This window comes from Astatotilapia calliptera, chromosome 19 (genome assembly GCF_900246225.1).
Source record: "Astatotilapia calliptera chromosome 19, fAstCal1.2, whole genome shotgun sequence".
Classification (NCBI taxonomy): domain Eukaryota; kingdom Metazoa; phylum Chordata; class Actinopteri; order Cichliformes; family Cichlidae; genus Astatotilapia; species Astatotilapia calliptera.
In genome coordinates, this window is record NC_039320.1 from 2,864,656 (window position 1) to 2,890,375 (window position 25,720).

At 38.9% G+C, this 25,720-nt stretch overlaps 1 protein-coding gene across 4 annotated transcripts; it reads right to left on the minus strand.

Annotated features, from left to right (window-relative positions):
• Nucleotides 1-143: 143 nt before the first annotated feature.
• LOC113012138 (protein AHNAK2-like) lies at nucleotides 144-25,020 on the minus strand. 4 transcript variants are annotated; one of them, XM_026152153.1, is made up of 9 exons: nucleotides 24,591-25,020; nucleotides 18,815-18,861; nucleotides 17,108-17,218; nucleotides 16,261-16,374; nucleotides 15,986-16,139; nucleotides 14,817-14,977; nucleotides 10,509-14,723; nucleotides 8,561-9,194; nucleotides 144-7,252 (listed from the first exon to the last, which is right to left on the minus strand). In XM_026152153.1, exons 1-9 carry the CDS (start codon nucleotides 24,646-24,648, stop codon nucleotides 1,077-1,079), a joined length of 11,670 nt encoding a protein of 3,889 aa, XP_026007938.1. In that variant the 5' UTR covers nucleotides 24,649-25,020; the 3' UTR covers nucleotides 144-1,076. The 4 variants fall into 4 exon arrangements, with proteins under 4 accessions (XP_026007938.1, XP_026007937.1, XP_026007935.1 ...); XM_026152152.1 differs by having other exon boundaries at nucleotides 144-6,802; nucleotides 7,241-9,194; XM_026152150.1 differs by having other exon boundaries at nucleotides 144-9,194.
• Nucleotides 25,021-25,720: the final 700 nt, after the last annotated feature.

Consider the following 25,720-nt stretch of genomic DNA (forward strand, 5'->3'; position numbering starts at 1 on the left):
TAACATGAAGCATATTCGTGATGATATGTTACCATAGTTATGAACTTTGTCTCCATCTAGTGTGCAAACATATTGACTACAGATTGAAAACTGTGCTTTTTATTAATTTCACTATAGACACACAAACACACACACAAACATAGTTTTGGATATAATAGCATTTATTGTCTATAACTTTGCAAACAAGTTAAGTTAAAGCCTATCAGAATACAAACACGAGCAGTTATCCAATAAAATTTCAAAGGTCATTAAAAGCTATTTATATAGCCGGTTCAATAGCCCCACTTTGTACAGAGATATGGAAAGAAAACAGAGTCCAGACAGATTTCTAGTGTGGCAAATTAGGTTCAAAGTAGCAAAGTATTAATAAAAAATATAGTTTTAGCAGTACATTTGCTCTGTTTGATCATACGCTTTTCATTTCAGCTTTGCATTGCTATTGTCTCTTTACATTTTAGCTACAGCGACAACAGTATCTTGGTGCAATACGTACATATTCTTTGTTCTATCTTAACTGCATTATGCTATTGTAGTTTGTATATACTGTAAGCGTTATAGTGAAATTACTGTAAACACAATTTGGAATGTCAGTAAAATAAATTGATTTTTGCATCAGTCTCAAACAGTCAGAAATTTTAGTTGACGGCACTGGTGATTATCATTTTGTAAAGTACACACACAAGTAAATTAGTCAATAGTGAAAAACTGCAAAATGAGTTTTAGAGATTTTGGTAAGCAAAAGTCAAACATTCTGCATCTTGAGCAAGGATATTTGCTAAGGCCTTGCTACAATTTGAAGTAAGGACACAGTTATACACATTGTTAGTATCTTCAACAGACTGTCAGCGTGAATTACAGGAATGCATATTTTTTTTGTAGGTCAGCATCATAGCACAGCACATCACCATCATGTTGTAATGCCTGAACACTGACAGATTGTTCTCTGTGATCGGTAAGTTAAACATGCTAACTTCCTTTCCCAGTTTCCAGCATGTTTTCATTCACTTGTCTCCTCTGACATTCAGGTCTAGGCAAAGAGAAATAGTATCTTTACACATGAATTATTTCCAGTTGCCTCACTTCTCAGCATCGTCAAAGAACCTCATTTTCTCAGAGTGCACAGAGTCTCTCAGTCGCTGTATAGATGACGCTGTCTCACCAGAGATGGGCTCAGAAGAGTCAAATACATGAGTAATTTGTTTGGTTATAACAATTGTCTCTCTGCTTTCACTTCTTTCAGTTGAGGTTTTCGTCACTAAGTGCCTCTCAAACACCGCTCTGTTGCCACTGTCTGAGCCTTCCACAGTCCATGATGTAGTTTCATTAGCTTCTGATTTTAAGGGAAGGCCTTCAGCTAATTCAGCTTCAATATCAGTTAGTAACTGGGCATGCTGTGCTTCTGGGGTTGCTTGTATATTTGTTGTAATGACGTGTAGTTTTCTCGATTCCAATCTGCACGTGTCTTCTGATGACGATGATATTCCAGAGGACAGAATAGTGATTTTCTCCGGTAAGTTAGGCTGAACTGAGATCAGTTCAGTCCTCGTGGCCGAAGTAAAGATGTTACTGTGTGTCTCTTCAAGCTCAGTAGCAACATTTGGATCAGAATATTTGACAGTTACCTTTGTTGGGGAAGATATGGATGGGCCAACATGCTCACTTGTGACTGCAGAACTTATATCAGCGAAGGCATCCGATGATTGGACAGAAAAGGTGGGGCTAATTTCCTCGTCCCCCATTCCCCCTACTGGACTCTTTTCATCCTTTTGTTCACATTTCTCAGGAGCACTGGGGGCTTCTGAAGGGGAAGACAGGCCAAACTTAGGAAATTTAAACCAACCTGTCCTCTCGGGACTCTTGGAAATATCTTGTATGGTACTTGCTCCTTTTTCCTTTGCTTCTAATTGCTTTCCAGCATGTTCGCCTATTTCTTGAACTTCTTTTGAGACTACAAGATTTTCTTCAACTTGGTCTGCTTTTGGAACATCAAATTCAACATCAATAGTCTTTAGGATCTCACCAAATGATGTCAGAATCATTTTTGGTGATTTACTTTCTCCTTTTGTTTCAACTTCCATTTCCAGTTGAGCTTCTTTATCTTCTATTTCAGCAGGAAGCTGTTCCTCTTCAGGTTTAGACTTTGAGAAGCTAAGCCTGGGCATTTTAAAAGATGGTAGTTTGAATTTACTTGGTGATGGAAGACCCACAACATCAGTCTCAGTCTTGGGTGTTTCGGATTCTGATATTATACCTTTGGAATAATCCATTTTAATATTAACAATCGAATCTTTGTCGGTGACAGAAATATCCTCCTTAGGTTTAGATCCATGAATGTCAATTACTTTTCCTGTTTTGGGTGCTTCCATGGTAACGTCAAAGGAAGCACTGCTAAATTTTGGCATTTTCAGTGGTGAAATTTTTTCTTTTAAAGGGGATCCTTCAGCATCTTTTGATTTTGCTTTTGTCTCAGAAGACTTGATTCCCAAACTAGATGAAGATTGTTTGACTTCTTCTGAGATTTTGACCTCTGCTTTTATTTCTGGCCGTTTGCTGTCAACATTGTTTATTGATGATTTTAAATCCACTTCAGGTCCTTTTGGTTTTGTTTGTACAATGCCTAAATTTGGGAACTTAAATGGGCTTCCTTGCCCAGCTTCTTTCTCAGGAGCTTTAATTTCCATTTCAGGTTGTTTAACTTTTATTTCTCCCTCTGAAACAGAAACATCAGCTTGTGGAAGCTCATCACTTAACTCCGATTCTTTAATACTTGACTTTGAAAAAGAAAATCTCGGAAGTGAAAATTTAGGTTTTTTCAAGTTTGTTTCAGTTTCTTCAGCAGGTGGTTCTTCCATTGAAGGTCCTTTGATTTCAGCTTCTGCTAGACAGACTTCTGTTTTGCTTGATATAATCTCAGCTTTGGGTGTTTCAATTTTGACATCAATAGCTGGGGCCTTATCGGCTGTCCTTGAAAAGGAAAATTTTGGAAATGTCCAACTTGGTCGTTTTGACTTGACTTCGGCCTCAATTGTAGGTGTTTCTGGTAATGAAGTAGAACCCTCAGTTTCTTTGCCTTCAATATGGAGTAGTTTGATGTCAGCTGTTACCTCTGGTAAGGAAATATCAACATCTTTCTTTGATAAACTTAAATCTGTTTCAGGACTTTTAACTTTGGTCATTGAGATGGCCAGATTTGCCATTTTAAACTTGCTTCCAGATATCTCACCTCCTTTAGCTTTCACATCTACAGCTAAACCTTCAGAGTCAATGCCGGGTGCTGCATCAATTTTAATTCCTTTATTCACATCACTTACTTCCATACTGAACTCATTGTCAGGTTGTTTGACTATATCACCTTGCAGAAAAATAACATCAGTTTTTGGGAGACTGATATCGACTTCAGGGTCTTTTACACTTTGCTTGGAAAATGAAAATTTTGGCAATGAAAATCTTGGCTTTTTCAATTTAGCCTCAAGGTTTGTATCGGTTCCCCCCTCTATGATAATATGTGAGGATTCTTTAAGGTCGGTATCTGGAAGATGTACATCTGTTTTGACTTCTGGTAGTATGACATCAACTCCGGGAACATCAATGCTGATGTCTTCCTCAGGGGCCTTACCAGCTTTGTCAGCTTTGGCTTTTGGAACTGTAACATCTACATCTTTCTTCGATAAGCTTAAATCAATGTCAGGCCCTTTTGTTTGAGGGAAAGACAATCCAAGACTTGGCAGTTTGAACTTACTTCCTTTTACTTCATGTTCATATCCACTGGTTTTCAAGGAGATTGAAGGTTCTTTTAATTCAGTGCTGGGTACTGCAACGCCAACTTCAAGAACCTCTTCAGGAATCTCAATATCAGCACCATCTATTTTCATACCTTTGTCCATATCCGGTGCCTCTGCTGTTGAACTTGTGACACCAACTCCAAATTTTGGAATTTGGAATGTTGGCATCTTAAACTTTGATGGTGATCCTTTCTTTCCCTTTGTTTCAATCTTTATCTCAGGAGCTTCAATTCCAACTTCAACAGAAGGTTTTTCAATTTCAACATCAGGGAGCTTGACTTCAGCTTTGGCTTCTGGAAGTGTAACATCTACATCTTTCTTTGATAAACTTAAATCAATGTCAGGCCCTTTTGTTTGAGGGACAGACAATCCAAGACTTGGCAGTTTGAACTTACTTCCTTTTCCTTCATGTTCAGCTCCTGCAGTTTTCAGGGTGAGTGAAGGTTCTTTGAATTCAGTGCTGGGTGCTGCAATGTTGACTTCAAGAACCTCCTCAGGGATACTAATATCACCACCATCTACTTTAACATCTGTGTCCAAATCAGGTACTTTTGCTGTACCACTTGGGATACCAATGCCAAATTTGGGTAATTTGAATGTAGGCATCTTAAATTTTGATGGTGATCCTTTTTTATCTTTTGTCTCAACTTTGAACTCAGGAGCTTCAGTTTCCACTTCAACAGAAGGTTTCTCTACTTCAACATCAGGGAGTTTGACTTCAGCTTTGGCTTCTGGAAGTGTAACATGCACATCTTTCTTCGATAAGCTTAAATCAATGTCAGGCCCTTTGGTTTTTGCGACAGACAATCCAAGACTTGGCAGTGTGAACTTACTTCCTTTTACTTCATGTTCATATCCACTGGTTTTCAAGGAGATTGAAGGTTCTTTTAATTCAGTGCTGGGTGCTGCAACGCCAACTTCAAGAACCTCTTCAGGAATCTTAATATCAGCACCATCTATTTTTATGCCTTTGTCCATATCCGGTACCTCTGCTGTTGCACTTGTGACACCCACTCCAAATTTTGGAATTTGGAATGTTGGCATCTTAAACTTTGATGGTGATCCTTTCTTTCCCTTTGTTTCTGTCTTTATCTCAGGAGCTTCAATTTCCACTTCAACAGAAGATTTTTCAATTTCAACATCACGGAGTTTGACTTCAGCGTTGGCTTCTGGAAGTGTAACTTCTACGTCTTTCTCTGATAAACTTAAATCAATGTCAGGTCCCTTGGCTTGAGGGACAGACAATCCAAGACTTGGCAGTTTGAACTTACTTCCTTTGCCTTCATGTTCAGCTCCTGCAGTTTTCAGGGTGAGTGAAGGTTCTTTGAATTCAGTGCTGGGTGCTGCAATGTTGACTTCAAGAACCTCCTCAGGGATACTAATATCACCACCATCTACTTTAACATCCGTGTCCAAATCAGGTACTTTTGCTGTACCACTTGGGATACCAATGCCAAATCTGGGTAATTTGAATGTAGGCATCTTAAATTTTGATGGTGATCCTTTTTTATCTTTTGTCTCAACTTTGAACTCAGGAGCTTCAATTTCAACAGAAGGTTTCTCTACTTCAACATCAGGGAGTTTGACTTCAGCTTTAGCTTCTGGAAGTGCAGCATCTACATCTTTCTTCGATAAGCTTAAATCAATGTCAGGCCCTTTGGTTTTTGCGACAGACAATCCAAGACTTGGCAGTTTGAACTTACTTCCTTTTCCTTCATGTTCAGATCCACTGGTTTTCAAGGAGATTGAAGGTTCTTTTAATTCAGTGCTGAGTGCTGCAACGCCAACTTCAAGAACCTCTTCAGGAATCTCAATATCAGCACCATCTATTTTTATGCCTTTGTCCATATCCGGTACCTCTGCTGTTGCACTTGTGACACCCACTCCAAATTTTGGAATTTGGAATGTTGGCATCTTAAACTTTGATGGTGATCCTTTCTTTCCCTTTGTTTCAATCTTTATCTCAGGAGCTTCAATTTCCACTTCAACAGAAGGTTTTTCAATTTCAACATCACGGAGTTTGACTTCAGCTTTGGCTTCTGGAAGTGTAACATCAACATCTTTCTTTGATAAACTTAAATTGATATCTGGTCCTTTGGCTTGAGGGACAGACAATCCAAGACTTGGCAGTTTGAACTTACTTCCTTTTCCTTCATGTTCAGCTCCTGTAGTTTTCAGGGTGAGTGAAGGTTCTTTGAATTCAGTGCTGGGTGCTGCTATGTTAACTTTAAGAACCTCTTCAGGGATACTCATATCACCACCATCTACTTTAACATCCGTGTCCAAATCAGGTACTTTTGCTGTGGCACTTGGGATACCAATGCCAAATCTGGGTAATTTGAATGTAGGCATCTTAAACTTTGATGGTGATCCTTTTTTGTCTTTTGTCTCAACTTTGAACTCAGGAGCTTCAATTTCCACTTCAACAGAAGGTTTCTCTACTTCAACATCAGGGAGTTTGATTTCAGCTTTAGCTTCTGGAAGTGCAGCATCTACATCTTTCTTTGATAAGCTTAAATCAATGTCAGGCCCTTTGGTTTTTGTGACAGACAATCCAAGACTTGGCAGTTTGAACTTACTTCCTTTTCCTTCATGTTCAGATCCACTGGTTTTCAAGGAGATTGAAGGTTCTTTTAATTCAGTGCTGGGTGCTGCAATGTTAACTTCAAGAACCTCTTCAGGAATCTCAATATCAGCACCATCTATTTTTATGCCTTTGTCCATATCCGGTACCTCTGCTGTTGCACTTGTGACACCCACTCCAAATTTTGGCAATTGGAATGTTGGCATCTTAAACTTTGATGGTGATCCTTTCTTTCCCTTTGTTTCAATCTTTATCTCAGGAGCTTCAATTTCCACTTCAACAGAAGGTTTTTCAACTTCAACATCAGGGAGCTTGACTTCAGCTTTGGCTTCTGGAAGTGTAATATCTACATCTTTCTTTGATAAACTTAAATTGATATCTGGTCCTTTGGCTTGAGGGACAGACAATCCAAGACTTGGCAGTTTGAACTTACTTCCTTTTACTTCATGTTCATATCCACTGGTTTTCAAGGAGATTGAAGGTTCTTTTAATTCAGTGCTGGGTGTTGCAACGCCAACTTCAAGAACCTCTTCAGGAATCTTAGTATCAGCACCATCTATTTTTATGCCTTTGTCCATATCCGGTACCTCTGCTGTTGCACTTGTGACACCCACTCCAAATTTTGGAATTTGGAATGTTGGCATCTTAAACTTTGATGGTGATTCTTTCTTTCTCTTTGTTTCTGTCTTTATCTCAGGAGCTTCAATTTCCACTTCAACACAAGGTTTTTCAATTTCAACATCACGGAGTTTGACTTCAGCTTTGGCTTCTGGAAGTGTAACATCAACATCTTTCTTCGATAAACTTAAATCGATATCTGGTCCTTTGGCTTGAGGGACAGACAATCCAAGACTTGGCAGTTTGAACTTACTTCCTTTTCCTTCATGTTCAGCTCCTGCAGTTTTCAGGGTGAGTGAAGGTTCTTTGAATTCAGTGCTGGGTGCTGCTATGTTGACTTCAAGAACCTCTTCAGGGATACTAATATCACCACCATCTACTTTAACATCTGTGTCCAAATCAGGTACTTTTGCTGTACCACTTGGGATACCAATGCCAAATCTGGGTAATTTGAATGTAGGCATCTTAAATTTTGATGGTGATCCTTTTTTATCTTTTGTCTCAACTTTGAACTCAGGAGCTTCAATTTCAACAGAAGGTTTCTCTACTTCAACATCAGGGAGTTTGACTTCAGCTTTAGCTTCTGGAAGTGCAGCATCTACATCTTTCTTCGTTAAGCTTAAATCAATGTCAGGCCCTTTGGTTTTTGTGACAGACAATCCAAGACTTGGCAGTTTGAACTTACTTCCTTTTCCTTCATGTTCAGATCCACTGGTTTTCAAGGAGATTGAAGGTTCTTTTAATTCAGTGCTGGGTGCTGCAACGCCAACTTCAAGAACCTCTTCAGGAATCTCAATATCAGCACCATCTATTTTTATGCCTTTGTCCATATCCGGTACCTCTGCTGTTGCACTTGTGACACCCACTCCAAATTTTGGAATTTGGAATGTTGGCATCTTAAACTTTGATGGTGATCCTTTCTTTCCCTTTGTTTCAATCTTTATCTCAGGAGCTTCAATTTCCACTTCAACAGAAGGTTTTTCAATTTCAACATCACGGAGTTTGACTTCAGCTTTGGCTTCTGGAAGTGTAACATCAACATCTTTCTTTGATAAACTTAAATTGATATCTGGTCCTTTGGCTTGAGGGACAGACAATCCAAGACTTGGCAGTTTGAACTTACTTCCTTTTCCTTCATGTTCAGCTCCTGTAGTTTTCAGGGTGAGTGAAGGTTCTTTGAATTCAGTGCTGGGTGCTGCTATGTTAACTTTAAGAACCTCTTCAGGGATACTCATATCACCACCATCTACTTTAACATCCGTGTCCAAATCAGGTACTTTTGCTGTGGCACTTGGGATACCAATGCCAAATCTGGGTAATTTGAATGTAGGCATCTTAAACTTTGATGGTGATCCTTTTTTGTCTTTTGTCTCAACTTTGAACTCAGGAGCTTCAATTTCCACTTCAACAGAAGGTTTCTCTACTTCAACATCAGGGAGTTTGATTTCAGCTTTAGCTTCTGGAAGTGCAGCATCTACATCTTTCTTTGATAAGCTTAAATCAATGTCAGGCCCTTTGGTTTTTGTGACAGACAATCCAAGACTTGGCAGTTTGAACTTACTTCCTTTTCCTTCATGTTCAGATCCACTGGTTTTCAAGGAGATTGAAGGTTCTTTTAATTCAGTGCTGGGTGCTGCAATGTTAACTTCAAGAACCTCTTCAGGAATCTCAATATCAGCACCATCTATTTTTATGCCTTTGTCCATATCCGGTACCTCTGCTGTTGCACTTGTGACACCCACTCCAAATTTTGGCAATTGGAATGTTGGCATCTTAAACTTTGATGGTGATCCTTTCTTTCCCTTTGTTTCAATCTTTATCTCAGGAGCTTCAATTTCCACTTCAACAGAAGGTTTTTCAATTTCAACATCAGGGAGCTTGACTTCAGCTTTGGCTTCTGGAAGTGTAATATCTACATCTTTCTTTGATAAACTTAAATTGATATCTGGTCCTTTGGCTTGAGGGACAGACAATCCAAGACTTGGCAGTTTGAACTTACTTCCTTTTCCTTCATGTTCAGCTCCTGTAGTTTTCAGGGTGAGTGAAGGTTCTTTTAATTCAGTGCTGGGTGCTGCTATGTTAACTTCAAGAACCTCTTTAGGTATACTAATATCAGCTCCTTCTACTTTAACATCTGTGTCCAAATCAGGTACTTTTGCTGTACCACTTGGGATACCAATGCCAAATCTGGGTAATTTGAATGTAGGCATCTTAAATTTTGATGGTGATCCTTTTTTATCTTTTGTCTCAACTTTGAACTCAGGAGCTTCAGTTTCCACTTCAACAGAAGGTTTCTCTACTTCAAAATCAGGGAGTTTGGCTTCAGCTTTGGCTTCTGGATATGTAACATCTACGTCTTTCTTCGATAAGCTTAAATCAATGTCAGGTACTTTGGTTTCAGGGACAGACAATCCAAGACTTGGCAGTGTGAACTTACTTCCTTTTCCTTCATGTTCATATCCACTGGTTTTCAAGGAGATTGAAGGTTCTTTTAATTCAGTGCTGGGTGCTGCAACGCCAACTTCAAGAACCTCTTCAGGAATCTTAATATCAGCACCATCTATTTTTATGCCTTTGTCCATATCCGGTACCTCTGCTGTTGCACTTGTGACACCCACTCCAAATTTTGGAATTTGGAATGTTGGCATCTTAAACTTTGATGGTGATCCTTTCTTTCCCTTTGTTTCAATCTTTATCTCAGGAGCTTCAATTTCCACTTCAACAGAAGGTTTCTCTACTTCAACATCAGGGAGTTTGACTTCAGCTTTATCTTCTTGAAGTGTAACTTTTACGTCTTTCTTCGATAAGCTTAAATCAATGTCAGACCCTTTTGTTTTTGGGACAGACAATCCAAGACTTGGCAGTTTGAACTTACTTCCTTTTCCTTCATGTTCAGCTCCTGTAGTTTTCAGGGTGAGTGAAGGTTCTTTGAATTCAGTGCTGGGTGCTGCTATGTTAACTTCAAGAACCTCTTCAGGAATCTCAATATCAGCACCATCTATTTTTATGCCTTTGTCCATATCCGGTACCTCTGCTGTTGTACTTGTGATACCCACTCCAAATTTTGGCAGTTGGAATGTTGGCATCTTAAACTTTAATGGTGATCCTTTCTTTCCCTTTGTTTCAATCTTTATCTCAGGGGCTTCAATTTCCACTTCAACAGAAGATTTTTCAATTTCAACATCACGGAGTTTGACTTCAGCGTTGGCTTCTGGAAGTGTAACTTCTACGTCTTTCTCCGATAAGCTTAAATCAATGTCAGGTACCTTGGTTTCAGGGACAGACAATCCAAGACTTGGCAGTTTGAACTTACTTCCTTTGCCTTCACGTTCAGCTCCTGTAGTTTTCAGGGTGAGTGAAGGTTCTTTGAATTCAGTGCTGGGTGCTGCTATGTTAACTTCAAGAACCTCTTCAGGGATACTAATATCACCACCATCTATTTTTATGCCTTTGTCCATATCCGGTACCTCTGCTGTTGCACTTGTGTCACGGGCACCAAATTTGGGTAATTTGAATGTTGGCATCTTAAACTTTGATGGTGATCCTTTTTTGTCTTTTGTCTCAACTTTGAACTCAGGAGCTTCAGTTTCCACTTCCATATCAGGGAGTGTGACTTTAGCTTTAGCTTCTGGAAGTGTAACATCTACATCTTTCTTTGATAAGCTTAAATCAGTGTCAGGCCCTTTTCTTTTTGGGACAGACAATCCAAGACTTGGCAGCTTGAACTTACTTCCTTTTCCATCATATTCAGATTCACTGGTTTCCAAGGAGATTGGAAGTTCTTTCAATTCAGTGCTGGGTGCTGCAATGTTAACTTCAAGAACCTCTTCAGGAATCTCAATATCAGCACCTTCTATTTTGATACCTTTCTCCATATCCGGTACCTCTGCTGTTGCACTTGTGATACCAATGCCAAATTTGGGTAATTGGAATGTTGGCATCTTAAACTTTGATGGTGATCCTTTCTTGTCTTTTGTCTCAACTTTGAACTCAGGAGCTTCAATTTCAGTTTCAACAGAAGGTTTCTCTACTTCAACATCATGGAGCTTGACTTCAGCTGTAGCTTCTGGAAGTGTAATATGTACGTCTTGCTTTGATGAGCTTAAATCAATGTCAGGCGCTTTGTCTTGATGGACAGAAAATCCAAGACTTGGCAGTTTGAACTTACTTCCTTTTACTTCATGTTCATATCCACTGGTTTTCAAGGAGATTGAAGGCTCTTTCAATTCAGTGCTGGGTGCTGCTATGTTAACTTCAAGAACCTCTTCGGGGATACTAATATCAGCACCATCTATTTTGATACATTTGTCCATATCCGGTACTTTTGCTGTTGCACTTGTGATACCAATGCCAAGTTTTGGTAAGTGGAATGTTGGCATCTTAACCTTTGATAGTGATTCTTTTTTTTCCTTAGTCTCAATTTTCATTTCAACCTCAGCAGAATTTTTTTCAACTTCAACATCAGGGAGTTTGACTTCAGCTTCTGGAAGAGTAATATCTATGCTTTTCTTTGAAGAATTTAAATCAAAGTCCGGTCCTTTTGTTTGAGGGACAGAAAATCCAAGACTTGGCAATTTGAACTTACTTCCTTTGCCTTCATGTTCTTTTAATTCAATGCTGGGTGCTGCTATGTTCACTTCAAGAACCTGTTCAGGGATACTAATATCAGCACCTTCTATTTTGATACCTGTGTCCAAATCAGGTATTTCTGTTGTGGCACTTGGGATACCAACTCCAAATTTTGGTAGTTTGAATGTGGGCATCTTAAATTTTGAAAGTGAGTTCTCATTGTCCTTTGTCAGATCTTCAATATCAGGATCTTCGGTTTCCATTTGAGCAGAGGGTTTTTTACGTTCAGCATCAGTTTTGGCTTCTTCAAGTGTTTCATCTACATCTCTCTTCAATAAGTTAAAATCAACTTCTGGTCCTTTTACTTTTGGCATTGTTATTCCAAATTTTGGCAATTTGAACTTGCTTTCATGTACTTCGGTTTCATCTCCAGTCTTTTCCTGGGGAAAGAAAGCTTCTGCACTCCCAAGACTTACATCGATTTTAGTTTTAATTCCAGTCTGTGGTTTGACATCAACTGTTTTCACATCAATAGATGATCCCACAATATCAGTATTTGGTGTTGGAATGTTAACATTGACACCTTCAGTTGATTTCAGCTGTGTTTCACAAATTTCAATGTCTTTTAATTTATCATGTACTTCATGACTGGTGTTGGCCACAGGAGATCCAAATTTAGGTAGCTTGAACGTTGGCATCTTAAATTTTGATGGTGATTCGTCTACATACTTTTCTACAACTTTCATTTCAGGAGCTCTAATTTCGGCATCAGAGGGTTTCACCTTCCGTTTTGTTTCTGACAGTTTCATATCTTCATTTTTCTCTGATGCACTGAAGTCAAATTCAGACCCTTTTATTTTCGGCATTGCAATTCCTAACTTTGGCATCTTGAACTTGCCTCCTTGCCTATCAAAATCACCTTCTGCCCGAGGATGTTTTATTTCCTGGTCATATTTTTCTGCCTCCATTATTCGTTCTGCAATACAAACATCTACACTTCCAAGTGTAACGTCGGTCTCAGGCGGTGGTGTCACAGCTACACCTTTCTTTGATAGACTTGAATCCGTTTTTATTCCTTTCGCCCTTGGCATGGAGATACCAACATTTGGCACTTTAAACTTGCTACCCTTTCCCTCTCTTTCAAGAGTTTTTGTCTCAGCTTCATCAGTGTTTATAGGCTTATCTCCATCGGGCACATTTACACTGATGTATGTAGTAATAGCTCCAAATTGAGGCAATTTAACTGCATGCTCTTCAGTTTCTGCACTTTTTGCCAGGGAAATATCCACGTTTGTTTTTGACTCAAGATTTACATCAAAACCTGTAAGCCTAATGCCATTGTCCTTTTTGGCTGGTGAACCATCTACTGAGTCAATGTATTCAATGCTATCGAGTTCAGGAATCACAACCTCACATACAACTCCTTCACTCTGCCCCTTTTCTTTTTTAATTTCATCTTTTGATGTCGTTACTTCTCGGAGGAATTCAGCTTTTTCTCCTTTTGTTGTGTCCCCTTTTTGCTGAAAGATATTTTGTTTTGGCAAGACAATTCCAATATTAGGGATTCTTATGTCTGGCTTTGCTATCCCAAAGCTAGGCACTGTCATCTTTGCCTTCTTTGATTTCTTATCTGATTCATATTCAGAGTTGATACCCTCTGTTCCTCGTGTTTCATCAGCCACATGTGCCTGAAGACTAGATACTTTCTCTAAACTTTCCTTTCCTGGTATTATAATATCTTCTCTTTTATAGGTCCCAGTTTTAATCTCTTTGCTGCTTTGTTTTTTCTTAGTTTCATGTTCCTTATAAGTTTTTACTGTTGTTTCAGTTAAAAGATCCTCTGAGGTTAATTGCCCGGTTGTGATCTGTGACAGCTTAACTGTAGTCTTGGAAATTTCTAGAGAAGAAGTTGTGTCAAACTTTGTAAGACTTGCTCCATGCTTTGTTTTGGTGTCTACCACTTTTGTAGGCGTTTTCACTGATATTCTTTGAGCATTTGCATCTATCACAGTAATTTCTTCTGGAATAGGCATGCCAGATGTATCAACTTTAGGCAGCTTATATCCAGGCAATTTAGAAACTGCCTCTTTCACACTGTCAACATCAATTGACAGTTGCACAGTTTCCGCTTGAAATTCTCCATTCTGTCCTGTATAATTTACCTTAGGTTCTTTAATTCTTTTTGCTCTCGTCTTCACAGACTTATCCTCCATACCTGGTATCTCAATCTCTTCCCGTTTGGGAAGTTGGGTTCTGAAATCACTGCTTTTTGCCAGTCTCTTATAAGGATCATCTGTGATTTCCTCAGCACCAACGTCACCCAAACTGAGTTTCGTCAGTTTGACAGTTTCCCCTGTTCTTCTGTCTTCGTGTTTTTCTTGGATTTCTTCTGTGTGTGACTCAAAGTTTGGGATTAAGTCAGATTTTTCATTTTCAGGATGATCAGCTAAGTCAAAACTTGCCCCTAGTGTTTTTAGCCTTTTTGGTGACGATTTTGCTTTTGCTTCTTTCTTGTGTGATTTATCCTTCCCCAGAATTTTCATTTTTAATTCAGACCTTTCTTTCTTCTTTTTTTTCCCCTCAGGGGACTTGATAAGAGAGCGGCTTTCTTGATCTCCTAGAGCCACAGTTAAATCTGCTGTTTTCAAAGTGCTATCTATACTGATAAGTTCCACCTTATGTTGAATAGGTTGAGCTTCACGGACCGTTAGATTGGCTTCTTCAAGTTGCACATCTTTCATTACTTTCAGATCTTTTTTCACATAGGCTTCAGGCATTTCTCCTGAGGGGCTTTCAAGGCACTCAGGTGAAAGCATATCAGATTCTTGTGTGTGGTGAGTGTCACCACTGATCTGTCCAGTTTGCACATCTGTGTCCTGCTCCTCAGATGAACTTATCCGGCCTCTCTTTGTCAGACCAGGTAGTTTTATTTTATGCTTTTTCTTGTATTTGAGAGCATCCTGAGTTTTTATTGGTGACTCTGTGTCGCTTGTTGTTGGGCTGAGTTCAAGCTTTCTTTGTTCCTCAGCCTCTGAGGAACTGTGAGACCTTGTAAAACGTGATTTTCGCCCTTTTCCAAAGGATGAAAACTTGGGCCACGAAATGCGAGCTTCTCCGCGTCTTTTAGTTTTTCCTTGTTCTCTCATCTGTGGAGTGTGGAGGTCTTCTTCCTGTTAAGAAGCATAAAAATTAAAGGTAAGTCGTTACTAACAAATAAAAATAACTAACAAAGAGTTTGAGCAGACAACTTTGAGAATAGTTACAGGTATAACGTCAGATTCGATGGCTGGTTCGGTCTCTGTGATCTCTGGCTTGCGCTTCAAGCAAAGCTTCAGTTTATATGCCTGAGCATGCTCCAGAATCTGAATGGCATCCTCATATGACATGTTGTCAAAATACACAGTGGCACTCAAAATCTGATCACCTGTGTAGACAAGACAAAATATTTCAAAAGGACTTTGATGAGCAGACTTTTAAGTCCCATTTTTAGTTGATAAAAATTGAAGTGTTCAATAAAAAAATCAAATAAAGAATAACATTAACATTTGCTTGTGTTCAACGTACAGTGCTAAAAAAATTATAGTAACACTTTGAAAACACATAAGATCTCAATGGGAGGAAAAAAATCATGCTGGATATCGACGCTGATAAGAACTGGGTAATGTGTTAGGAATGAATGGCCTCATCATTTGATTGAAATAAAAATTATCAACTTACAGGGGGCTGAATTCAAAAAGCAGACTAGTCCATTTTGCCAAAATTTCATTGCAGCAGCTCAAAATGACAGCCAGTTGTAGTTGGGTGTCATTTTGTGCTTGAATTCATGCATGACAAATTCAGGCAATGCTTCCAGTGAGACAACAGATGGTGTCCTGGGGGATCTCCTTCCAAATCTGGACCAAGGCATTACCAGGTTCCTACAACGGGGTAGCATTGTATGGACCGAAACATAACATCCCAGAGGTGTTCTGTTGAATTTAGGTCAGATGAGTGTAGGAACCAGTCAATGGTATCAATTCATTCATCCTCCAGGTACCATTGCCTACAAGGAGGAACCCAGGATCTCGGTTGCCTCAACCTGTAAAACATTCCTGTTTTGTCGCACCATTGCCCTTCTAGTGTACCTGTTGTTGATTTCATTAGCACCAAAGCAGCTGAAACTGATTAGCAAGCCCCTCTGCTACATATCTGACCACGTCAGTATCCCAGCAGTTTGACTGACTTGATGTTTTACTCTTATTAAAAGTGTTCCTTTAATTTTTTGAGCAGTGTAATTGTCAATTGAATATTGCAAATTAAAAATTCTACAATAGCATAACATAAAATCAAGTAGAATACAGAATGTAATAATACATAGTAATGTAATGTAATAATATAGAGACTTTAAACCTATAATAATTTTAATGAGACAAATTTTTAGCCGCAGGTTTACCTTCTTTCAGTTTTAGATTTTTGGAGGCTGGTGACTCTGGCACTACTTCCTTAATGAAAATCCCTTCTTTTCCCCCTCCACCATAAATGAGACCCTCTGCACATCCATCTTTGGCCGTTTTCACTATCACCTCAGATTCAGGGCTCTCAGCTTCCTGCCAGTGCAAAAAAAGGACAGTCATTTTACCTTTAGCACTGATTTTTTTTTTCTGCAGTTGCATAGCTTGAAAGGATTTACAAATGCAGTACACAGAGGAAAAGCTAGAAATGTCTCACCTTGAGTTTACTCATCTTTGGAGTAGAGCGCTTTTCAAACATGGACCCAAGCCCAGACTTTTTAGTTTTCTTTCCAGTCCCACCTTTGTGGCGTGGGTCATGCTCTGCTTCACACTAAAAGGAGTTTAAGAGGAGCAAAGGGGTTTAAAAAGTAATCTTATAATACTCAGATCAGGAGGGTACATTCATTTATACAGGGGAGTAGCCAAGTTATTGCAATATTATACAATGCAGAGCTCATCTTGGACCACACATTAGCACACAAATCTGTAAAGAGAAATAAGTAATAGAAAGTAAGTAATAGAACAACTAATAAAAACACAATGTTATCTTTCACAGTTTCTACATTTTCATGTGGATGCTGTCCAGAAACAGTCTTCTTCAGTTTCACCTTTTTTTTTTGTCATTTCAGGACATGCAGCCGTGTGAGTATAACTGAGTCGAATACACAAACTTCTTTCTTTCAGTCACAAGTTTGTTTTTCTAACTTCATTTATTTTTTGGCCTGAAAAATAGACCGTTGACTTACACGCAGACTATTCAATAACTGTGAGTTTACATGCAGTGAAGTAGCAGCGTTATAATTTCCCAGCTGAGGTGAAGAATTAAAAGAAAGCCAGTTATTTCTGCCAGAGAAGCCTGATTTTTTTGGACATGGTTGTATTGTAAACAATGTTCTGTTCTATTGTCTTAACTGGATTTTCAAGACTAAACAAGCTAAAAGTTTGGGGGGGGGCTGAGCTTGGTTCATGCCAAGTGCTTACTCATATGGGATCGAGTGATGTTGTAGGACCTTAAAACATGAAGCACACACGTAACTTAAAATATGTGTGGTGTTTCTCTGTACCTCTTTATCACTGTCACTGTATTTTTCAGTCTCAGGATACTCCTCAACTGGAGATGACCCTTGTGGGCGTGGTCTCTCACTCTCTGCGAACTGAGATGGCTCATCACACATCTGCATGGACATAAGGTCAGTAAACATGAAAACAAACCTGTTTTCATCATCACCCCTAAGAAATTTCATATCATTTCATTTGGATATTATCAAGCCTAGAAAGCATCTATTTTCTTGAGCTGCATATAAAATGTTTTCCTATTAAAACTCATGCAGCTGCACCTGCAGCATAAACAACAAAAAAAAAGATATGGAGGAAAATTGGATCCCAGATAGTGCGATAGCACCTTGTTTAGCCAAAAGCATCACTGACTGGGTGTTTAGCTATTTGGCATTTAAAAACTGTCACATTATTGGTGTGTTTCCTGAGATGGCAGCGTTGGCTAGTCTGTCAGGCCAACACTTTGAGCAAAATACTGTGTGCATGTGTACTTTGTGTGTGTGTGTGTGTGTGTGTGTGTGTGTGTGTGTGTGTGTGTGTGTGTGTGTGTGTGTGTGTGTGTGTGTGTGTGTGTGTGTGTGTGTGTGTGTGTGTGTGAGAATGAAGTGTAGATTCTCATTTTCATCATCCATCATCCAAACCAGAATTAACCAAAAGTTGTTGTTTTTCAGCTGCTAGCCCATGATCGGTGACAGCCTTGTTTATATTAGACTGATGTGATCATTTTTCAGTGCAGCACAAATATTAGTCAGCCAATCTGTATAAATACTATACACTGATTTGTACAAATTTCTTCTCTGATAAAAAGTGTAAGTTGTAATGGGTTGTTGTTATTTGCCTATCTGTGCAAAGTCTCCATTAGCACTAAGTCTTGTCTCTATTTGCTTTGCTGTAAAGTTAAAATAACTGTTGTTCAGTATTTATTAGCTCAGACTCCAACATCAACATCATAATCTATCAATCAAACATGGTGGATCCAGTTTTAAGGCACAGGAATATGTGACCGCCTTCAAACAGAAACTGAACTGTTGATCACTTTGGTGATCTAGACGCGTTACTTCATACAGTCTGTTGTCACTGTATAATACAAAATCCTAAAAACATATGACAACGTTGAGAACGTACAGTAGATTTCCTTCTATGGAATGAAACATTTCAGCTGTTTGTTGGTGAAAATGTGCTAAATATGGAAAAGGGGGATTAAAATGAAAAGAAAAATATAAAAACAGGACAAAAACAGTAAGGACATAATACACACATCTGTAAATGTAAAATTTTATAGTCTGAAGTATATGAACTATTGATTTAACAGCTTTAATGTTATTATTCCACAGTGTTGATGACCCAGTAGGACCACCTACTCCCTTGTCACTCATTCACAGTGACACATTTACTTACACAATATAATGCCCTCATGTTATGTTATGTTATGTTATGTTATGTTATGTTATGTTATGTTATGTTGTGACAGTTTTTCCCTCCGGTTTCAAAAATTTGAAGGAATACTGACACATGGAAAGATGTCGGTATTCATGTTGAAAAAATCAACATCATTATATAAAGCTGCACTAAAGTGGACAATATCACCAGCTGCAGATGGCTCAAATTAATAATGAATGAAATGAAGTCACAGCACAAAACTTACAGTAACTAACAAAGAAATGAAATGAAGAAAAAACAAGCATGTCACTTTGTGTCACAGTAAATTCACTTACTGAGTCCTCTGTGGCAGGCTCTGGGCCTTGCAACCGTCGCCCAGGTCCTGTTCAGAAAAAAAAAAACCACAACAACATAGTATCTGATATGACATCTGTGTATTGCAATACTTTAAACGTAAACTGTTGACCTCTAATGCTTCATTTTCTGCATGCACAAGTTTATTGCGTAAATATTTTGCATATTAATCCCTAAATAAATAGAAAATCGCATTAAGTGATTTTAGTCCGGTCACACAGCAGCTAAACAAAGTCTGTCCTGTTACTACAAAACCTCAAATATGTCATGCAAAAAGGCACCTGGCAAAAAAATCACACTCCTCCGTTTACAAAAACAGCAAATAAAATGCACTGAACACGATTCATAATATTGAAATTTATTTAATTGTAGCAGATTATACAGTAATGTGCAAAAGTCTTGAGCCACCTTTCATTTCTTTACATTTTGATAGGAACATGTGAAATAGCTGCAGAGATCCATTGAAACTTGTATAAACATATATTGGAAATACAGTATAAAAGGAAAAAACAGATGTGTGTACAATCCTAATGCATATGAATATTTGGGATGACCACCTTTACTCTTAAACATAGCTTGAAATATCCTCTGACAGGTGTCAGAAAAACATGATGTGTTTTTGTAACAAAGTGCCTAAAGAACTGATTCTTTGCTAAGTATCAAGACACTGGTTCATCTCTTGAGTTGGGTCCCTTTTCATAATTGAATAAGTCATAGGTCAGTGTTAAGTGGCTTTAAAAGACATGTTAAAAGACAATTAAAAGACATGCCCCTGAAAATGTTCAGATATAAAGACATAAAAATGAAAAATATAAAAAAATAGGGATGATTCAAGAGGGATCACTGTCCTTTGTCCTCTGTCCTCTATTCGTATGAAAACGACACCATGTAAAAGTAGCTCACACTTGTGTTTTATAATCCTTTTGTTGTATGAATAAAAAAAAATACAGAAATGATTTGCACAAAGACAAAGCATAAGACTTCCACCCAGTCTGACCCCTGGCAGTTGTTTTGAGGCTCGGAGACTCTGGAGCCGATGATTAGACTATTTAGAGTTCTTCCTGGCAATAATTCCCTCCAGGGAGCTGCTGCCTCTGTTAAGTGATCCACTGTATTGACCCACAGATTGGACTTTGCAACCTCTCAGCTTAGCCCATCAAGGCTGCCAAAAAGGGAAAGTCTGACTCCAAATTAATCAAGTTACCAGATTATAATTATTACCTGCTCTATTCAAGTTAATTCCTTTTTAAATAAACCATTCGTTAACGTTATTTTGAGAGTTCCTTTGTTTCAGGGATGTTGTACATTTAAAACAAGGCTTGTCGAGTGGAGAATTACACAGGCATACAGTATGATTTCTGTAGTTTTATAGTATTGTTGACTAAAAAATATAAGTACTGATAAAAAAAAAGTACTGTCAGTAGAACTTAAAGTTGAATAAATTAATGCTACATGGACAAACAAATCATTTTCATTGCAGGAATAACGCTGGTCTAGGTGCTTTAGGTGTTTTATTTGGGCATAGCTGATATGTTGCAGGACAAAACCTCAAAAAACACTAAACTGTGGCTAAATTTGGAGCTCAAAAAACCATAATGAAAGTGTCAACTTCATTAGTGCAAACACCGCATCGTAATTTACAAGCAAAAGTCTTATTTGAAGCAAAAACAAATTATTGTAGTAAGTTTTCTTTTAAAGCCATCAATGAAAAACAGAATGACTTAAAATAACAGAAATATGTGCAACATTTGGCCTGTGTATATGGTAGATCCATATAGTTTCTCAACTCACCATCACACTGACACCCCACCCGCTGCATTACAGTAATGTATGTCATGTGAAGAGCTCTCACAGCCTGTGTAAGTGCATTAGAAGAAAGTTCGGGCAAGAGAGTGATGGTTTAAAAACCTCTTACTGCATCAGGATGTGTTGCTGCCTCAAGGTTAAGCCTTCAAGACAGTTTAAGAGCAATGAAAAGACAATCCAGCTCAGCTTTTTTTCACGTCTGATAAAGTCATTGTGGATTCATGTGATTAGAAATAGCATAAGAGGACATTTATCAACATATATCTATTCATCTCAAAAGATTTTCTCTGTGAACTCAGTGAGTGAGCACAACACAGTCTAGACATGTTAAAAAACATAAAAATGTGAGAGTCCTTACAGCCGCCTACACCATTACCTGAAATAGCGAGTGAAAGAGAAGAATCCTTCTCATGCACTCATCAACATCCTTCTCTTTCAGACCAGGTCTGACTGGCAAAAATAGTAAAGATTTTCCCATGATGTTACAGCAAGCAGCTGACCTACCTTAAGCTGCTGTTTGCTGAACTCCTGAACGTAAACTGTGTCAGTAAGAAAAGCTCCAAACTGCTCTTAACCATTCCTGGTGTGAGTGTGGCTGCTGAAGTGGATAAAATGATTTCTTCAGCCTAAGACGGACAAAGGAGGCGGGACACTTTAAGGTCGCAGTCACACCTTTCCTCAAGTTGTGTCACTCTATATTGTTTTCCAAGAACCCCCAAGACAACTTTGGTTCAGAGATTTAACTCTTTGCATGTTACTCAGAGAAAAAAGGAGATTTTGAGAATATGTAATGCACTAACTCTATGTAGACCATTTGTACTTTAATAAACTTAATTTACGTTTCATTGCTAATCATCGAAGAGCTACGAAATAGATCCTGAAGATTAAGATTTGTTTATTGACACTGCATGATGTATACAAAAAAATCACAATTCTGTAAATATGTAAGAGCACATTACGCAGGTAGAAATTGTAAATAAATTAATAACAGTGATAAGTATTAAACTGCAAGGTGTAAGTTCAGTTCAGTTTGACAAATCAGAAGAATTAGTTAAAGTAGTTAAAAGAGTTACTAAGTAGATTCTTGATAAGTTCTTATTGAGTCTTTTCTGTAAACAAACCTAAGCACAAACACATTAAAGATCCATTAATCACTGAAGCCTCTGTAAACAGATTTTTGGGTAAAGACATAAAAGAGCTCCCATTGCTGTGGCACAGCTAATTTTAAGTTTTGCAGTACCTGAAGTTTCCATCTAGTGCCATCCATCATCGGGCAACCAGTTTAGGTCTGATACTTTCTGAACAGCTAATAGAAGGACTGCCTTTTAACCTTGACTGCAGTTTGATTGTAGTGCTAATCAACAGATGATAGCACACAAACATGTAAAACTGGGATGGTAAACAGAGGATGCTTGCTTAGCATCATCATCTAATTGTCTTTGTGAGCATCATGTGTTACACTAGAAGTAAGCTTTATACACATCCTTAACTTACATCCTTAATATACAGCCTTTAGGTGCCAGCATGGCTAGACCCTGGTGCTGTTATTATACAGAAACACAGTGATGGTGTTGTGGAGTATTTGATCTGGATTTTCATCCACAGTTAAAACTGTAACTCACTGTGGATGGTGTGCGATGTGTTTGTGCATTGTACACTACGGGGGGACTGAAATGACAGATTGATACATTCCTTATGTTATTCACCACTTAAGGTGGATGTTCTTTATTCCCGCCTCTGCTACGGGCACTGCACTCTTAGAAACTCCTTTCCCACATATTCACCGAACATTTGCAACTAAACATGTCAAAATAAAATCAGAGAGCACAGTTTTTATTTTTTGTTTGACTTATCAGAAGTTAGAGGAAAGCAAAGCCTAATGTTTCAATCTGACTTTCTATTATATTTTTCAGATTCAAAGCACCCTCCATAGATGAGTAAGCCGTTTGTGGTGCAGAACCTGCATGATTTGGTGCTGGATTTGGGTGTGGCTGATCTCTGCGGGCTCAGGCCGGCGTGTCTGTTTTCAAGCAACACTGATGTGTGAGCACTTAAACTAAATAATGCAATGCAATGGCATATAAACCTACATATTCTTGTTTATGTGGGTAAAGATTCAAATAAGATCGTAAACAAAAATCTAAACTGTAGAATTGCATTGCAAATCCTAACTGTATCGTGTTGTATTGTCCTCAGCTCATCTCTTACATAACCACCCTCTGCTCTACTTTGTGTTTCCTGTTTTAAAAGCTCCCTGAAGTCTTCACTAAACTAATATAAAGTAATACAGCTCATTATTTGTGCTCGTGGATTTGGATTCCTCTCCGTTTTTGTTTGTTTTTTTCCTGTGCAACAGTCAGACACAAGCTCCTTTTAGTTGGAAGCAGTTTGCTGGGATCCAAAATATAATAGGATTTTAGTCAAGGGAGGGAAAAAAAGCTGAATTAGATTTTCTGCATGGATTATATTAACATGAGACTCCAAAGCGCATGCTTTCAATCTATTAATCTGCTTCAAACTTACAGCGAGTTTCGTCACAGCTCTGGAATTTGCATCCTAATCTGCCCGTGTTCCCACGACATGCTGTTAAACAAAAATAAACATGGGAACAGTCCACACATATTAAAAATGAATTTGTCCAACTCAGGCGTGATACTCCATAATGGATCAGGATTGTTCGTTTTGGCTTCCAGTGTCTTGTTGATCAGCCACTTATCCGGATAACTTCCTCCCTGTCTCTCTTTTTTTATTTCTCTCTCTCTTTGACCTTGAGCGTTGCCTGAAGCTTCTCAAAGCAAAACAAACCTCGCATCATTTTGAGGGAGATTTAATTCAGAGTAGAGATGGAAGTAAATGAGGAGAACTGTGGGAAATAGAAAGGGGGAGTAGTAATGTGATGTTTCATGCTCCTTTTTACAGCAAGCATCAGCTGAGCCCTTAACTCATCATTTTTCAAGACAGTAAGGAATGTCTTCACCGTGTAATCGTGGATGTCCACTAATGAAAAACACAGATTTCCTGTTTATTATAAACACATTTTTCATAATTAGGCCGATAGAAACTTCAGATAAGCGTGCTTATCGTTTTCTCCTGACCCTGAATATCTGATCAGCCTTTTATGTTGCTGAAACTCATTACACTGTTTGACTTTTTGCAGCCTTGGTAAGAACACCTTCCCTAATTATGCTTGTAAGGCACATTTTAAGAAGAAAGTCCGTGCACCAGAAAACATCCACTCAACTCAAAACACAGAATGACTCATACATGTTGCAAATGTGTAACAGGGTTATTTCCTACAAAATGTTAATTTAAAAATATTTCACATGTGCACATAAACTATATATGGTCCAAGCCCACTAACCCTGACCCAAACAAATTTATATCTGGTTCATTTAAACTCCAAATGGTAACAAAGTTAGTAGGAAAAAGGATGCAAGATTAAATTATACAGAGCTGTTGGATTCATTTTTCATCACAGATATTCCTGGGAATTTTGGGCATGTTTTTTGTACACATTTCAGTGTTTGTTCGTTTTTTTATTTCAGTCTAAGTTGTCATGTTTCTATTTTTAACCCTGATTTGCTGAACTGCCACGGTAAAAATATCAGGTCTGTTTGCCTTTCAGGCTGCGCTTCAAACAGAGCAGGAGAGAAACGCAGAGCTGCCTGACATCCTCTCGATGATGACATCTTCAAACACTCCCCTGCGCTCTGCAGACACACCCAGCACTCACTGCAGGTCAGCAACACAGCTCAGCATCAGCACCAACCGCCTTACACTCGCTCACTGCCTCTCTCCATCACACGCACGCACGCAAACAAAATCTCTCCCACTGCACTACTGAACCCTGCTGCTCAATCGGCGAATTGCTCTGGGGAGAACGGGCTAAGTCATACGGAGAAAAAACAAGGGGGGGAGGAGAGCAGAGAGCGTAAAGATAACGATACCCACTCGTCCCAGAGGAGGCAGCGTGCCAGTTGGGAAAGGCCAGGTGGAAACAGTCGCACATGATGGCAGCGGGGGTGGCGGAGAGATCGGCGGAGACGAGGTCCAAGACTGGGCAGGAAGCGGGAACGGACGGAGGGATGGCGGCAGCAGTGAAGGATTAGGCAGGTGTTGCTGCTGCTTCTTCACCCCCCGTCTTGTCCTCGTGTAGGTCAGCCAGTCGCAGCGCAGTGAGGGATGAGTTGCAGAAATAACCAGAGACAGAAGAGAGTGAGAGAGCTTCTCCTGCAGTCTCCACAGAGTGAAGGAAACTACTTCGTCTGCCCCGTAAACATGGACCTCCAGCGCAGCACACTAACTTAATTATGGGAGGAGCTGCCCCCCTCCCTCAACAAACACACATCCACGCGCATCCCTCGGTTCTCCTTCTCCTTCTACTCCTCCTCTTCCTCTTTCTCTTTTTCCGCTGTCCTCTGGTCAGTGTGTCATTGATTGGCCTAATCTGACAAGGACCATCACGATGTTAGTTTCTGGTTCCAGCAATAACAGGGGGGGTCATACAGTTGCCAGGGAGCCATAACTGAATTAAAACCCCTTTTTGTGGACAGGAAACTGTAGAGTTTAAAGCAGAACATAGTAGCATGTAGCCAAAGTCTGTCATGTTGGTCTGCCAGGCTGATAAACTGTGGATGAGAGGTCGGAACAAGCTGTAAATAGATCACAGGAGGCATTTACAGGACTGATTATTCAAGTGATAAATTCAATTAAGAATTGAATATGAGACAAATTCAATCACTAGCTGTGCAGCTGCTATTTTTTTCTTGTGATTTCTTAGTATAATATTGTGCAAAAGCACTGAGTCAAACCTCATTTCTTTATATTTTGCTTATAAGGAGACAGACTTTATTTCTTATTTTTTAAAAGTGATCTTGAGAAATCGTTCAACCACTAGGGGTCAGGCTGAGTGGAAGTCCCAGCTGTCTGCTCAGAACATCCAAACACAAATAAATACGGAGGCTTGGTTTGTGTAGTGTGACTTTAATTGATTCAAACAACAAAGCGATTATAAAAAACGTCTAAATTTATTTCTTATATTTTCCACTGGTCTTGAGTAATAGTTCTCTGATCTTTTTCAA